Source organism: Poromitra crassiceps (assembly GCF_964638095.1).
Source record: "Poromitra crassiceps genome assembly, chromosome: 4".
NCBI lineage: Eukaryota > Metazoa > Chordata > Actinopteri > Beryciformes > Melamphaidae > Poromitra > Poromitra crassiceps.
The window spans coordinates 20,364,455-20,382,457 of record NC_139626.1 but is presented as its reverse complement, the minus strand read 5'-3'; the positions used below and the strand labels follow the sequence as shown (position 1 = coordinate 20,382,457).

General features: G+C 46.5%; 1 protein-coding gene across 1 annotated transcript in view; it reads left to right on the top strand.

Annotated features, from left to right (window-relative positions):
* The window catches only part of LOC310775234 (protein sidekick-2-like), a gene marked incomplete at both ends in the record, with an annotated part of 447,718 nt that extends 435,331 nt beyond the window's left edge, over window positions 1-12,387 (top strand). The window contains 2 exon segments of the mRNA XM_083635352.1: window positions 11,263-11,319; window positions 11,953-12,387. Of these exon segments, the coding sequence (XP_083491478.1) occupies window positions 11,263-11,319; window positions 11,953-12,387 (492 nt within the window).
* Window positions 12,388-18,003: the final 5,616 nt, after the last annotated feature.

Below are 18,003 nucleotides of genomic sequence, written 5' to 3'. Positions count from 1 at the left end.
ACGCACCCACTCTATTTTCGGAGTGCTCCGTTTGTGTGTGCCGGGCGGCTCCCAGCGCGACAGGGAAGAGCCAAACCGGACTGCTGAATGGTTTGGCGTCGGGTGCTGCTTTTCTGGTGGCTAATCGTGTGGAGAAACTATACAGACAGACAGACAGAGACAGAGGGGCTCAGTTGTGGGCGCGGATTGACTCCTGTTCGCAGCCAACGTCAGCTCCAGACAGAGCAATCTATATGGCTCTGGCTGCAGCATGCATCGGTTTCTCTTTGATCACGGCTTTTTCCTCCTGTTTCTCCGGACCTGTCTCTAATCTGGAGAGCACTGTCGCCACCTAATGAGTCCGTAAAATAGGTTATACACCTTCAATAGCTCCCATATTTGTACAGGAGATGCCTGAGGCTTTCATCCACGTCCCACCGTCAAAAAACGCATTTGACGTCGATCGACGTCCGTGGCACTCTACGTCACTATTTACTTTGACGTCGATCGACGTCCGTGGCACTCAATGAGTTAATGCATATGGCCTGCAGCGTTGGTAAGATCTAGCTACAGCAGGGCACAGGGCCGCGGGAAGTACGGGTGCTGCAGGTGCTGCAGCACCCCCTAGTGTTGCAGGTGCTGCAGCACCCCCTAGTGGCGAGATGATTTTTTCATTTTTTTCATTTTACAAATGTAATTACAAATATTTTGCAGTGCAGTATGTTCCTTTCTTGTTTGGGAATGTTTCGGGAAATGATTGCATTATTGATATACTGAGAATGTAGCCTATTCAAATAGAATTATCAACAATAACAATCAAGGAAGTTATGTGCTTGTAGGCTAGAGAAGAAGAAGAAGCACGCATGCGCGCACATGTTGTGTTGAACCAACCAACAACCAATACGAATTGTTTAATCTGGCAATAAAGAAATGTGAACTTGACATGCTACTTTAATAGCCTACTCAAAAATGCACCTCCCACTAAACAGCAAAGAGAGGAGTCAATGTTTCTTGATATAATCATTGCATTCAGATCAGAATAATTAGTCTAGTCATTAAGTTTGCTGATAATATTTCTATCATGTTAACTCTGTGTCATGTTAACTGGTGTATTCAGAGCAAATAGGGAGATATAGAGCATTATCATCATGCTATATATCTCCCTCTTTGCTCTGAATGAGTGAGAAAAGGAGAAAATACTGAATAATTACATCACAACAGTATAATCCTAATGTTAATTTAAAATGAGATATTCCTCTAAATATGGCTAAAAAATGAGAGTCCCTTCCTCCCAGCACCCCCTGCTTAAAGTGACTTCCAGCGGCCCTGGCAGGGCAGGTGGAGAGATGAGAGATTAACATGTTACTGTGCAGGTTAAGATGTTAACATCCTAACATGTTATTGTGCAGGTTAAGATGTTTACATCCTAACATGTTACTGTGCAGGTTAAGATGTTAACATCCTAACATGTTACTGTGCAGGTTAAGATGTTAACATCCTAACATGTTACTGTGCAGGTTAAGATGTTAACATTCTAACATGTTACTGTGCAGGTTAAGATGTTAACATCCTAACATGTTACTGTGCAGGTTAAGATGTTTACATCCTAACATGTTACTGTGCAGGTTAAGATGTTTACATCCTAACATGTTACTGTGCAGGTTAAGATGTTTACATCTTAACATGTTACTGTGCAGGTTAAGATGTTAACATCCTAACATGTTACTGTGCAGGTTATGATGTTAACATCCTAACATGTTACTGTGCAGGTTAAGATGTTTACATCCTAACATGTTACTGTGCAGGTTAAGATGTTTACATCTTAACATGTTACTGTGCAGGTTAAGATGTTAACATCCTAACATGTTACTGTGCAGGTTAAGATATTAAAGGATGGCTTTACCGATAATCAACCCACTTTGTATCATATATAATCTCAGTAATATAAGTACATGGGCAGTGTTTACCTTCTCTCTCTGTTTACCTCACGGAGAAAAATCCTCCTGCAGAAACTCTGGCCGACCAGCTGCAAGTCATTAAGGCTCATTAAGGCTTTTGATGTGATTCTCCGTGGAAGTGCACATACTTAAAAAATAGAAATAAACAATAACAGCCGCCCTCGGAGCAGATTCTGACTCTCCAGCAGAACTTCCGCAGCTCCGTTGTGACGTAAAACGCGTCACAACGGAGCGCTTTGCCAGAGGAGGAAATGAGAGATCTCCGTGAGCAAAACAGAGAGAGAAGGTAAACACTGCTCATGTGCTTATATTACCAAGATTATGAATCATACAAAGTGGGTTGATTATGGGTAAAGCCATCCTTTAATCACTTGTGTCTGTGAAGCGGCGTTTAGGTCAGGCGGTGACCTGTGGAGAGACGGTCATATACTGTATCCACCTCTGATCCTGTGGAGAGAATGTCATATACTGTATCCACCTCTGATCCTGTGGAGAGAAGGTCATATACTGTATCCACCTCTGATCCTGTGGAGAGACGGTCATATACTGTATCCACCTCTGATCCTGTGGAGAGAAGGTCATATACTGTATCCACCTCTGATCCTGTGGAGAGAATGTCATATACTGTATCCACCTCTGATCCAGGCCACTGCATTCACTGAACCACGGCTCTCATTATGTAAGACAGTGAGGGCTGATGCACTCTGCCAGCTTTTATTTTGGGACTATTAAAGTTGGCCTTCCAGCCAAACTTTCAGCAAAAGTCAGCCAAAGTCAGTGGAAACTGTGAGGGAAATGTAGGATCTGGGTGCTCCACCTGCTCTGTTCCTGGGTTGGACAGACTGTTTGCAGCAGTATGTAGTCCAAAATCTAGCTTTGCACGGAAGCTTCAGAAGGTTTAAGGTGTCGTGCTCATTCAAGCCAAGCACACACTGGCATGACTGATAGATGGTGGCCTAAAGGGATCCAGTACCTCCACTATTCCCTTCTCCTTTGACAGCCATTACTCAATGCCTTTGACCAGTGGCCTCTGTCTGCTGTGCTGCATGTGCTGCACCACAAAGATCTGACCCTGTGTGACTGTAATCAATGAGCTGTACCCCCCTCCCCCCTCTCTCTCTCTCCCCCCTCCCCCCCCCCCCCCCCCCCCTCTCACTCTTGCTCCTTCCATTGATCGCCCTGTTGGCCACCCACGTCTCTAATTTCTGAACTTTTTTCTTCCTTTTTCATGTTTTTTTCACCCCCTTTTTTCTTTTATCTGCCATTTCCTTCCCGATGTCTTTGCGTGTTGTTGCTGTTTGTGTTGATGTCGCCTCTTCCTCCCCGGCACTCTGTGGTTTTGCTGCAAAGCAGGCTTATGGTCCGCAGTCTGGTTTTGATCCCAGTCAGATGAAAGAGTCATGGGGGGAAGTGGTCCTGAATTCCCCGGGTTCCAGGCTTCCTTCAGTGTTTTCTTTCATCTTGGAATTCGTTATTCCGGGCCTCCCGAATGATCCGGGAATATCTCTCAGCTAAATGTGTCCCTACTGTGAATTCCACAGCCAGAAATCTCTCCCCACCTGGCCTTATCAGGACCTAAGCCCCTTTCCCAGATCAAATGAAAATCTCCCTACAATGAGTCACTATGGACAGCTTCTTTCCCAGCGTGACAACATCCTCCCAAATGAAGCATTTTGACGTTTCGTCGGCCGCCTGACATATCTAGCGTTCACACTTGCGTATTGTCAAACATGGCCCTGATGCGGCGTCTGCGCCCTCAGCCCGAGATGACACACTGCAGATTTGGGGGGCTGGCGTGGGCTTTGATGGGCTAAAGGACACAGAGCAGTGCCTGTTCCCCCGGGGTTCCACTGCCATGCCCCTGACAGGACACCATATCAACACCCAGTGGTGCCTTTGAAAAACCCAAGAATGTCCTTTGAAGTTTTATTGAGTAGATAACTCTGAGCTATCAGTGTGACTTTGTGCCGGCTGTCTTCTTGAACCCCCGGAGGCTCCACCGGCAGGTAGAAGTTGACTATTGTCCTCCTCCTCAAGAGGGGATTTGGAAGCCAATATGGGCTTGGCAAAGCAATGAGGCCACCGTTAACGCACCGCTGCCTCGCTGCAGGCACAGACTTTACTGCCTTTTATAAACCTTCTCATCTCCCAAGGTTGTGTCTGTAGCACCCCCTTTGTATGATCTCATCTCTGAGTCTGAGTCACATCTCTGAGATATCGACTGTAGATACTGCTCTGTCTGTACACAATGCTATTCTGTGGGAGAGGAAGAAAAATGTCTGCTTTCTCTCTCTCACACACACGCCCTCTCTCTCTCTCTGTCTCTCTCTCTCTCCACCCTCCCTTGTCTTGCTGGCTACTGTAGCTCTTTTGGCTGAGGCTCAACAGAGAACTGTAATGTTTAGATTGTCTCTAGTGACAACGCGCCACTTTGTTTTGACTGGCCCGGTCTGCAGCATGATGTCACAGCCCCGAATAGAAGAAGAAATATGAGACTGTGGATAAACTAGATTATTTTCTTTTTTTATATAATTTGATGGCGTCTGTGTTTTATGAGACAGATGATAGCACTATATTCCTATCGAGAATTAAACTGACAATGGATCGCAGTGATAAGACTGTAAAACCTTTTTTGCTTGAGAATAATGTCTGCCAGACCGGGGACATCAGACAACAGGACAGTGAAACATCTAATGTTGTTCTCATGAAGCGAAAACACACTGGTGCTGGACTGGTGGAAGGGATACATCCCTGTCTGTTATGATGATATACAGCTGGACTCAGACGCAGCAGGCATCTCAGTGTGCTTCCACGTGCATGTTTACATCCCCCTCATTTCCACTTTGTTCTCCTCTCTCCTCTTAGTCTATCCATAATTTAACACAGACACAAACGCATGTACTGTAGTGTAAACATGTCAGGACTTCCTAATCTGCAGTTAGGGGATGTCATCGTGATTAAAGCCTCTAGCACGCACACACACACACACACACACACACACACACACACACACACTCCAAAGCCCCTCCCACCTCTGCATACGTTGTCCTTGTCTTTGTCTCTGGGGACCCCCGCTGTATTCACGACATCAATGAGGGAAATAGCACAGCCCCCCTTTTCTCCCCCTCCCCCCTGTAATAATCCATAACTGAAGGACAAAGGACTGGCCCCACTGTCTGGTATCGGGGTATGCATGTACCACGGTGGGGAGGAGGGGGGGATGGGGATGGGGGGTATGCATGTACCACGGTGGGGAGGAGGGGGGGATGGGGATGGGGGCCCAGCTAGCCATGAGTAGGTTGTCTCTGTCTCACGTCATCTCATATAAAGCCCAGTCAAATCAAAGCCAGATGAAGTCACAAAGCTGAAGTAGACATGCTCATCTCAAGGTGCTTTGCAGAACAACATGAATGCAGTTGCAAGAAAGAGAGAGCACGTTCACACTTGAGAAGATGTGAGGCCATAGCTTGTGTTCCATCACAGATGACAGCTTCTGCCATCTGGGCTCAACTCTCACCACAGAGGTCAAAGGTTGACATTCTTCAAATGAGTTTGCGTCTGACTCACTGTGCCTCCACACCCGTCTTCTCTGCTTCTGTACGCAAGCGCAAATGTATCATCGTAATGAGCAATGTATCTCCGACAAAACAGGTCAAGTAATTGTGACTTGTATTTGACGTACTTCCCTTTGGATGATTTGTTTTTGTTTTCCAGTGTTTTTCCCCCCACATTGTTCTCCCATTCAAGCGGTTAGCACCACTGTAGACAAGAAAAGACAGGAGAACTTTAGCACGCTGCTACAGACACCAACTGCTGCTGTCAACATGAAAGCCTTGCTGCAGACACCCTGAATATCAGCTGGAAACATACTGTCAAGAGGTCTCAGTAATTAATCCCACTGTCTCTGTGTGTAAGTTAAAGTCCTAGTGATGAAAATAAATATTTACTATTTGACCTCAGTTGGCCTGTGTGTGTGTGTGTGTGTGTGTGTGTGTGTGTGTGTGTGTGTGTGTGTGTGTGTGTGTGTGTGTGTGTCTCGCCTTTATCCTCGCTAAGGGCGGGGCTTCCCTTGGGGCTTAGTGCAGAGCTGCATTCATCTCTACTAATTAGCTTGTAATGTCTTGAAGTGTGGAGCTGTTTCACAGGCTGTAAAGGCATTTTTTCCCCTTTACCAGTGTATAGGTCCTCAGTAGGACCCTTTACCAGTGTATAGGTCCTCAGTAGGACCATTTACCAGTGTATAGGTCCTCAGTAGGACCCTTTACCAGTGCATATGTCCTCAGTAGGACCCTTTACCAGTGTATAGGTCCTCAGTAGGACCCTTTACCAGTGTATAGGTCCTCAGTAGGACCCTTTACCAGTGCATATGTCCTCAGTAGGACCCTTTACCAGTGCATATGTCCTCAGTAGGACCCTTTACCAGTGTATAGGTCCTCAGTAGGACCCTTTACCAGTGTATAGGTCCTCAGTAGGACCCTTTACCAGTGTATATGTCCTCAGTAGGACCCTTTACCAGTGTATAGGTCCTCAGTAGGACCCTTTACCAGTGTATAGGTCCTCAGTAGGACCCTTTACCAGTGTATAGGTCCTCAGTACGACCCTTTACCAGTGTATAGGTCCTCAGTAGGACCCTTTACCAGTGTATAGGTCCTCAGTAGGACCCTTTACCAGTGTATAGGTCCTCAGTAGGACCCTTTACCAATGTATAGGTCCTCAGTAGGACCCTGCAGTTCTTTCTGACAAGAACTGGCAGTGGACCAGGAGTAATGTGGGAGGCCGCATTGGAGTGGTGTGTACTTGTCGCTAGAACGTCTCAAGAGACGCAACATGTGTTTGACACACTCCAGTCCACGGCTGAGCTGGTCTGGGCCGGAGTAGCATGCAATCCACTGTGTCAACACTTAGGACTGCATGGTCCGCTCTTTCCCACTGCCACACATGTGCAGCACAGCACACACACACGCGCGCACACACACACACACACACACACACACACACACACACACACACGTGCACACACACACACAGGGCCGCTGGAAGTCACTTTAAGGAGGGGGTGCTGGGAAAATTTGACGTTTTATTTTTTTTTATTTTTGCCATATTTAGAGGAATATCTCATTTTAAATTAAGATTAGGATACTGTTGTGATGTAATTATTCAGTATTTTCTCCTTTTCTCACTCATTCAGAGCAAAGAGGGAGATATATAGCATGATGATAAGTAAGGGATAATGTATATTGAGGCGGTGATTACGGGGGAAATAATGACCGACAGGTGGATTGAGCCCGACGCGCCAGCGGAGGGCTTAATCGTTCACCTGAAGGTCATTATTTCCCAGTAATCACCGCCTCAATATACATTATCCCGCTTAGAACACGGCCTACAACTAAATCATTCAATAATCTGACAAAAATAATTATTCAAATAGATTTTTTAATAGCGTTTTCAACTACAAAGTGGTTTCATTCGTAATTGGCACACAAGACACCACAGCTGCAACTGGTTGGCCTAATTAGTAGTGTCTTGCTGACAAAAAGCTCTTATCAACTGATTAATCCAGGTGTGGCAGAGCAGCGGTCGGTTGTCGAGAAATAATGACCGGTGAATATTGTTGATTGACCAATCAGAATCGAGTATTCAAGAGAGCCGTGTTCTAATGCTCTATATCTCCCTATTTGCTCTGAATACACCAGTTAACATGACACAGACTTAACATGATAGAAATATTATCAGCAAACTTAATGACTAGACTAATTATTCTGATGTGAATGGCAATGATTATATCAAGAAACATTGACTCCTCTCTTTGCTGTATAGTGGGAGGTGCATTTTTGAGTAGGCTATTAAAATAGCATGTCAAGTTCACATTTCTTTATTGCCAGATTAAACAATTCGTATTGGTTGTTGGTTGGTTCAACACAACATGTGCGCGCATGCACGCTTCTTCTTCTTCTCTAGCCTACAAGCACGTAACTTCCTTGATTGTTATTGTTGATAATTCTATTTAAATAGGCTACATTTTCAGTATATCAATAATGCAATCATTTCCCGAAACATTTCCAAACAAGAAAGGAACATAGTGCACTGCAAAATATTTTTAATTACATTTGTTAAAAAAAATATATATATATATATATATATATATATTCTTTTTTTTCTCTCTTTTTTTTTGGGGGGGGGGGGGGTCATCTCGCCACTAGGGGGTGCTGCAGCACCTGCAGCACCCGTACTTCCCGCGGCCCTGCACACACACATGTGCGTGCACAGCACACACACACACACACGCGTGCACACACACAGACACACGTGTGCACAAACACACATGTGCACGCACAGGGCTGGGCTGGTGCGGCATCTCTGGAAGCAGTATCGATGCCTTCAGAGTGAGATAATGCCACTTGAAGTGGCTCAGAATGTCTTGTTGGACCACAGTGAGTGCTTCTTGTTATTCTCTTGTTGTGTTGCTGAATGCATTGGCATGACTGGAATGCCTTTCAACACTGGTAGGTCTCAAGTGCTCACAATGGGGGCAACAATAACGCACGCACACACACACACACACACACACACACACACACACACACACACACACACACACACACACACACACACGCATGCACACACACACACACACACACACACACACACACACACACACCCCCCTCACAGTCTGAAGTGCCTTTGGGAGGAACACTTCAGAGAAACATATCATTTTAAAGAATGATCATCTCCATGACAGTTATTGCCAAGCAACTTAAATCAAGTTCAGAATGTGGAGGGCCAAATTGGCATTGGGATGCCTTTGCACAATGTCTGCTTTTGATTCATTGATGGGGCAGGAAGAGAGAGAGGGGGGGGGGATGCTTTTCCTTTGGTTAGGAATCAGCCAGAATCAAAGAAGCGTGACCTATCTTTCCCATAATTCATCAGGAGCATTGTCTACTTTGACATGTGTTAACTCTCCTGACATATGTTTAAAAAAACAAGCTCATATAGGGGTTTGGCATAGGGAACACAGTGCATGCTCAGAGCTGGGAGGGAGGAGAGAGGGGACTCTGACCCTATAGCCATATGCAGCACATATGTGCTGTGCAATAGCCAGGAAGAGAGTGGCTTTGTGGAGTGTGTCAGTCTACACTACAGGGCAGCACCCATAGCCCCGTGTGAAGAGAAGGGACGTGATCATATATGGGGGGTGAGGGAGAAAAGAACCTTGAAACAGTGAAAATGATCAGCACCATCTCTGTGGTGTACCTGGAAACCAACACTGCCCTGAAAAGAATGGGCCTTTGTGTCTTTGTTAATGCACATTGGAAGCTGCTTCTTTGCATTAGGACTGGCTGTCTTAGTTTGTGGTGGCCAGGTCATTAATCAGAGGCTGTGATTGGTCAATTGGCAGCTTCCTTTCATGGCAATTAGATGGCCATAAGCAATCCCCACTGAGTGTTAAACGATGAAGCTGCTAATTGTGTGACAGCTGGAATGTTGCAGGACATGAGTACAAAGAGAGTATCTAACCCAGCCAGCAGCAAGGTGGAGGGTCAGTATCTAACCCAGCCAGCAGGAAGGTGGAGGGTCAGTATGTAACCCAGCCAGCAGCAAGGTGGAGGGTCAGTATGTAACCCAGCCAGCAGGAAGGTGGAGGGTCAGTATGTAACCCAGCCAGCAGCAAGGTGGAGGGTCAGTATGTAACCCAGCCAGCAGGAAGGTGGAGGGTCAGTATGTAACCCAGCCAGCAGCAAGGTGGAGGGTCAGTACGTAACCCAGCCAGCAGCAAGGTGGAGGGTCAGTATGTAACCCAGCCAGCAGCAAGGTGGAGGGTCAGTATGTAACCCAGCCAGCAGCAAGGTGGAGGGTCAGTATCTAACCCAGCCAGCAGCAAGGTGGAGGGTCAGTACGTAACCCAGCCAGCAGCAAGGTGGAGGGTCAGTATGTAACCCAGCCAGCAGCAAGGTGGAGGGTCAGTATGTAACCCAGCCAGCAGCAAGGTGGAGGGTCAGTATGTAACCCAGCCAGCAGCAAGGTGGAGGGTCAGTATGTAACCCAGCCAGCAGCAAGGTGGAGGGTCAGTATGTAACCCAGCCAGCAGCAAGGTGGAGGGTCAGTATGTAACCCAGCCAGCAGCAAGGTGGAGGGTCAGTATGTAACCCAGCCAGCAGCAAGGTGGAGGGTCAGTATGTAACCCAGCCAGCAGCAAGGTGGAGGGTCAGTATGTAACCCGGCCAGCAGGAAGGTGGAGGGTCAGTATGTAACCCAGCCAGCAGGAAGGTGGAGGGTCAGTATGTAACCCAGCCAGCAGCAAGGTGGAGGGTCAGTATGTAACCCAGCCAGCAGCAAGGTGGAGGGTCAGTATGTAACCCAGCCAGCAGCAAGGTGGAGGGTCAGTATGTAACCCAGCCAGCAGCAAGGTGGAGGGTCAGTATGTAACCCAGCCAGCAGCAAGGTGGAGGGTCAGTATGTAACCCAGCCAGCAGCAAGGTGGAGGGTCAGTATGTAACCCAGCCAGCAGCAAGGTGGAGGGTCAGTATGTAACCCAGCCAGCAGCAAGGTGGAGGGTCAGTATGTAACCCAGCCAGCAGCAAGGTGGAGGGTCAGTATGTAACCCGGCCAGCAGGAAGGTGGAGGGTCAGTATGTAACCCAGCCAGCAGGAAGGTGGAGGGTCAGTATGTAACCCAGCCAGCAGCAAGGTGGAGGGTCAGTATGTAACCCAGCCAGCAGCAAGGTGGAGGGTCAGTATGTAACCCAGCCAGCAGCAAGGTGGAGGGTCAGTATGTAACCCAGCCAGCAACAAGGTGGAGGGTCAGTATGTAACCCAGCCAGCAACAAGGTGGAGGTATGTAACCCAGCCAGCAACAAGGTGGAGGGTCAGTATGTAACCCAGCCAGCAGCAAGGTGGAGGGTCAGTATGTAACCCAGCCAGCAACAAGGTGGAGGGTCAGTATGTAACACGGCCAGCAACAAGGTGGAGGGTCAGTATGTAACCCACCCAGCAACAAGGTGGAGGGTCAGTATGTAACACGGCCAGCAACAAGGTGGAGGCTCACTTACTAGAATGTGCTGAGGAGGATTGTCATTTCTTTCCAGACGGCTTGGAGGGAATTCAAACTTGTGCAATAAGGCATGAAAGGAAATGTGGTCCCCGTTACAGCAGGTCCTTTCAATATCATTGGATCCGATGCAGGATCCAAAAAATATATATGTATACATATATATAAAATATATGTATATATATTTACAGTATCATCATCACTGTGGCTCATTGGGATCATTGCAGTCATATCTCTTTTATGGTGCTTTAAACCGCATTGTTTTGTTCACCCTTAGGAGGCGCTGGTGTTTTCGTATGGGACAGGTGGCCTACGTACACTTCCACTGCATTTGGTGAGGTTCTTGTGGCTGCCTGCTTGAGTGTTTGTAGCCAGATATATCAGGGGCTGGTTCCTACTGCTAGTCCCCCATCCAGTCCTCTCCCCCACAATTCCTATTGTAGGTCCTTGTGGCATACTGCGGCCTACAACACCCTACCCCGTCTTGCTGGTGTGTTGTGTATAGTGGTTACATAGATCCTCCATCCAGAACCTAGAGCTGGATCCACTGACTGATTGGTAGATTAAGTCGAAGACCCGAAGACAAATTGTGTTGTGTTGATGGTCCGTTTACAATGCACGCTCCAGTAACACGTCATTTTATAATCATGCTCTAACCATCTCGTCATGTTTTTTGTTTTGTTTTTGGTGTCCATGTGTGTTCATGTGCTGTGCTGTGAAGGTGTGTGAGTTTGTGTAGGCGCGCGTGCATGTGTGCGCCTGTGTGTGGTGTTCATACAGGGGTGAGGGCGAATTACGTTTTGGTGACTTTGCTCTGAAACCCTACAATAACTCAATAACCTCGTGTCCATTTGCATTTTAAAAAGCCCCTCCGCATCTCTAACCGCCCCACCCAATCGCGCCACAGAATCGAACCCACGCTAACTAACTCTCCGCACACGTGTGTCTCTTCTCTCCGTCTCCACAGGGCAGCGACAGCGAGTACGAGGTGGACCCCAACCGGCAGAAGACCCACTCCTTCGTCAACCACTACATAAGCGACCCCACGTACTACAACTCCTGGCGCCGGCAGCAGAAGGGCATATCCCGGGCGCAGGCCTACAGCTACACCGAGTCCGAGTCAGGCGAGCCAGAGCACTGCGCCCCGCCGCCCCTGCCCCCTCTGCCCCCACTGCCGCCCCAGCTCAGCTCGCCCAGCCCCCAGCCCCAGCAGCCCCAGGGTCAGCCCCAGGGTCAGCCCCTGGGCCAAGGCAGTCTGTTCAGGCCCAAAGGTAGCCGGACTCCCACCCCCTGCCAGCAGAGCTCCAACCCCCCCAGCCAGCACAGCACCCTGTACAGGCCCCCCAGCAGCCTAGCCCCCGGCTCACGAGCCCCCATCGCTGGCTTCTCTTCCTTTGTGTGAAAATGCTGAGAAGGACTTCGAAATTTGTGAAAATATTTACCCAAAACTTGTTGAAGGAGAAAGTGGCATTACATAACATACCGTCAACCCAAACAAGTCAGTTGATTCTTTCTTTCTTTCTTTATTTCTCTTTCTTTCTTTCTTTCTTTCTTTCTTTCTTTCTTTCTTTCTTTCTTTCTTTCCATGTTGTTGTTTTCATTTTTTCTCAAGGTTTTTTCTTTCGTTATTATTGTTGTTGTTTTTTACGTCTGCATGGTTTGTTTTAGGTCACTCTGTGTAAATCCACTATGAAAGTATGATACTTTTTGTTGTGCTTCTTTTCCTGTGTGTATGTGTGCGCGCGCCTGTGTAGACTTTTAACGTCTCTGTTACTGAGATAAGCATCCACGGCATCTTTCACTTTTGTGTTGCCTTCTGATCGATTTGCATGACTTCTTTTTTTATTGTTGATTTCTTCTTCTTTTTTCTTTGTTATACTTACACACATTCAAAATGTTACGAATCTCTTTGATTCTGTACAAAGTCACAAGAATCTTTGAAAACACATTATATATATATCTCTATATATATACCTAGAGGACAAAATGGCGCTGATCCAGACTGGGATCTCCAGTGATTGCATCGATGGAGATTGATATAACTATATGAAGGAGCCATATTGTGGATGTGAAAGGACAAGTGTTGGGCTGATGGATGGCTAGATCAACTGGATGTACAAAGGAAGTCGTGAAGGACGGACATGGCGGCGGCGAAATTCAGGCCAAATCCCGGAGACATTTCGGGGGACATTGGAGAAACAATCATTCTTTTCCATGGAAACGGCTCACTGGCCAATAGCACACAAACAGCGTTTGGGCACAGCGGGGTCAAATGCCTCTGTGCTGGAGGAGACATGAAACAAAGTGTATATCTGTGAAAGTGTTTACGTCCTTGTGAGTGTGGTACAGTGAATCAGAGATGCCTTGAGAGAGGAACATATATTTATCAAACCCGGCGCGGTTTATGACAGAACTGCTGATGCTGTCCGTGACTATGGCATCATAACGCTGGCCTGGCGCTAAGAGAGCCTCCTTTTAATCTTGACAGCTATGGGCTGTCAATTCATTTGCATATACCACCCGTATTTTTTCCACCCTTTGCTGTATCCAATACACACACACACACACACACACGCACGGACGGACGGACACACACATCCCTCTCACTCTGCACTTGCCGACTGCATCGGTGATGTTGCGCTTTGAAATCCAACTCGAGAGTGGAAGTCAAAACAGGCTGCGTCTGAAGTGGTCTGGGGCTGTCGCAAGCGGGCACAGCTTCTGGTTCTGCTCCAACTGTATGGAGGTGCCCCTTTTGATAAGAAACAGAGAAAAGACACCCTCCCCCCCCCCTCCTCCTGGTGGTACAACCCTTCTACCGAGTACCGTCACGGGGCAGCGTTGAGCCAGCGCCAAGAAGAGATGATGTCATGGAATTGCCTCACCTCTCCCCTCGTGTGATGAACCACTCTCTACAACGCAGGTGTAACTTGTGTGATGAACCACTCTCTACAACGCAGGTGTAACTTGTGTGATGAACCACTCTCTACAACGCAGGTGTAACTTGTGTGATGAACCACTCTCTACAACGCAGGCGTAACTGTGCTTTCCCCAAAACAGGACTAGTAGAATGCGAGCGAGCGCGTGCGTGTGTGTGTGTGATTACACGTCCTTCTTTCGTCAGCTTTACAGAGCATTCACTGTGTCTGGATTTGAAGAGACTGTCCTGCCGCTACTGTAAACTGCCTGGAAAAAAACGCTGCAGCAGGTTGGCACTGTGCTGCCCCACTGCAAGGCACAGTCATAATGCTATAGTGAAGACTCTGTGCTGTATTCCCACTTTTCATAGTTGGAAAAAAAAAATCTCATCTGCTTTTTCTCTGTGGGTGATTTCACTGTACGCAAAAAAAAAGCTTATCATGCAGAATCTGAATATATGATCACAGTACATTTCCAAAATAAATTATTTTTCAATGGCGGCGCTGCTGGTACTCAATGGCAAACTGTACAGAAGGGGAAGGGGAGGGGAGGTGGGGAGAGTGGTGGGGGGGTAAGAGGAGCGAGGGAGGTGCTGAGAGGAGAGGAGTGGGGGTTGGGGAGGGGTGTTGAATGCTGAATGTCCTTGAAATTGAATTCATGTGACCATGGTAACCTTTGGTGTTTACAGTAAACAGTAAACAGTGAATGTGTAAGATACACAGGGAATCCCACACGTCAATTGAAAACACATGTGCTTTTTGGACACATGCTGGTTTCCTATGTAAACTTGTGAAATTGGCCAGGTGAACATGACATTTTCACATGTGAATGGTCTCTTTATTTGTGAAAGTAGTATGTTCACCTGTAAAACAAAATAATTCAAATAATAGTACAATTTTATAAATAATAATGGGGGGAGGGGGGGTTGAGAGAAAAGACTTTTCACCCTTGAATTGAAATATTCACATGTGATGTGAAGACCTGTCACCGTGTCACGTGATGTCAGAATAGAACATGGAAAGCTCACATAATATGAGAATCAGAATGTGTCTAAAAGCATGTGCTTTGAACTGATGTGCACATGACGTTTTTCTAAGGGATGTCACATTAAAAATTGTTTTTTTCTGAACCTTCTGGTGAAATTGCACCAGAACCAAATGGGCACAAAAAGCCCTATACTTTTATAAACATAATATGTAATATAAATTATAAGAACAAAACACGAAAAAGGACAAAGTTATTGTGTGACTGTTGCTAAGGAAATTATTTGTTGTTGGTGGCGGTGGTGGTTGTGTGTGTGTGTGTGTGTGTGTGTGTGTGTCTGTGTGTGTGTGTGTGTGTGTGTGTGTGTGTGTGTGTGTGTGTGTGTGTGTGTTGCATGTTCATCCATGCGTGTGTGTGTGTGTGTTTTGATGGCCCATATAGGTGGTGGAGTTCCACCTAACCTGGTGTCCATCAGCTTTCCCATCAGTGTTAATGGGCAACAATAAAGGGCTCAGTGCGGAGCTGTGAAATCCTGTTATCTGGCTGCAGCTGTCCCCTCCTGACCTTTTGATCGTCCTCTCTGCTTCTGGACAGACATCTACTCCATCAAAGTGAAGGCACACGGAACATTGCACCCCCCTTATTTTGCAGCCAAGGTGTTCTCGGTGGTGATGGGGAAAAATAATTATGTCCTTTGTTTCTCGTTTCTTCAGCGCGCACTCTCTCTTCCTGCTCACACATTTTTCTCTTCGTCAACCAAGGCCAAACGAAGAACCACAGACTGCCTACCTACCATAGGCTGGCCTGGGCTCCGCCCCTCCTACAGTTTTGATTGTGTAGAGGAGGGATTATCACGGTGCTCATTGTTAAAAAAAAAATGTTGACACAGACATGAATCATTCAATAGCTCATAATTTGTTTCCGTGGTCTTTTAAAACTCACCATTCTCTTACATGCTATCTGTATGTAAGGGCCAGGGGGGGGTTATATTATTATTTTATATTATTTATAGTTTTGGGCATGATTGACAGGTCGCCTGTCCAGTGATCAAGCCGCTTGCCCATCATGGACCAATAGCAGGCGGTGCTGTGGCTCTGGGAAACCCCTGGTTTCATGCCATCTCGTGTGAACCAAGATGGTGACGGCCACACTAGGCTTCAAAAGGGGAGTCCAAAAACCAGTGGGTGATGTCACACTCACTCTGTCCATCTCTTTTTACAGCCTGTGGTTCTAACATATAGTATTTACACTCAGCCTGTGGTCCTAACATACAGTATTTACACTCAGCCCGTGGTCCTAACATACAGTATTTACACTCAGCCTGTGGTCCTAACATACAGTATTTACACTCAGCCCGTGGTCCTAACATACAGTATTTACACTCAGCCTGTGGTCCTAACATATAATATTTACACTCAGCCCGTGGTCCTAACATACAGTATTTACACTCAGCCTGTGGTCCTAACATATAATATTTACACTCAGCCCGTGGTCCTAACATACAGTATTTACACTCAGCCTGTGGTCCTAGCATATAATATTTACACTCAGCCCGTGGTCCTAATATACAGTATTTACACTCAGCCTGTGGTCCTAGCATATAATATTTACACTCAGCCCGTGGTCCTAACATACAGTATTTACACTCAGCCTGTGGTCCTAACATATAATATTTACACTCAGCCCGTGGTCCTAACATACAGTATTTACACTCAGCCTGTGGTCCTAACATATAGTATTTACACTCAGCCCGTGGTCCTAACATACAGTATTTACACTCAGCCTGTGGTCCTAACATATAATATTTACACTCAGCCCGTGGTCCTAACATACAGTATTTACGCTCAGCCTGTGGTCCTAACATATAGTATTTACACTCAGCCTGTGGTCCTAACATACAGTATTTACACTCAGCCTGTGGTCCTAACATACAGTATTTACACTCAGCCCGTGGTCCTAACATACAGTATTTACACTCAGCCTGTGGTCCTAACATATAATATTTACACTCAGGCTGTGGTCCTAACATACAGTATTTACACTCAGCCTGTGGTTCTAACATAATATTTACACTCAGCCCGTGGTCCTAACATACAGTATTTACACTCAGCCTGTGGTCCTAACATACAGTATTTACACTCAGCCTGTGGTTCTAACATATAATATTTACACTCGGCCCGTGGTCCTAACATATAGTATTTACACTCAGCCTGTGGTCCTAACATATAGTATTTACACTCAGCCTGTGGTTCTAACATACAGTATTTACACTCAGCCTGTGGTCCTAACATAGAGTATTTACACTCAGCCTGTGGTCCTAACATATAGTATTTACACTCAGGCTGTGGTCCTAACATACAGTATTTACACTCAGCCCGTGGTCCTAACATACAGTATTTACACTCAGCCTGTGGTCCTAACATACAGTATTTACACTCAGCCTGTGGTCCTAACATACAGTATTTACACTCAGCCTGTGGTCCTAACATACAGTATTTACACTCAGCCTGTGGTCCTAACATACAGTATTTACACTCAGCCTGTGGTCCTAACATACAGTATTTACACTCAGCCTGTGGTCCTAACATACAGTATTTACACTCAGCCTGTGGTCCTAACATACAGTATTTACGCTCAGCCTGTGGTCCTTACAGTATTTACACTCAGCCTGTGGTCCTAACATAGAGTATTTACACTCAGCCTGTGGTCCTAACATACAGTATTTACACTCAGGCACAACGTTGTTCAGACACGTACGGTATCAGATGGTGTTAGATGCTAATTGGATCACACTCAACCTGATCCAGGGCTAACCTACTAAACAGACAGGCAGACGTGAGGGGAGGGAAGTGATTGGATTGCATAGGACGGGACAGGGAATTAAAACAAGTCCACCCATTGCGCTAATCGCTTTCTTGAAAACACAGGGGAAATTTCCCTCTGACAATCACAGAAGGCTTTTCAATTGTTCAAATCTCTCTTGTCTCTCTCCCCCTCTCTCTCTCCCTCTCTCTCTGTCTCTCTCTCTCTCTCTGTCTCTCTCTGTCTCTCTCTCTCCCCCTCTCTGTCTCTGTCTCTGTCTCTGTCTCTCTCTCTCTCTCTCTGTCTCTCTCTG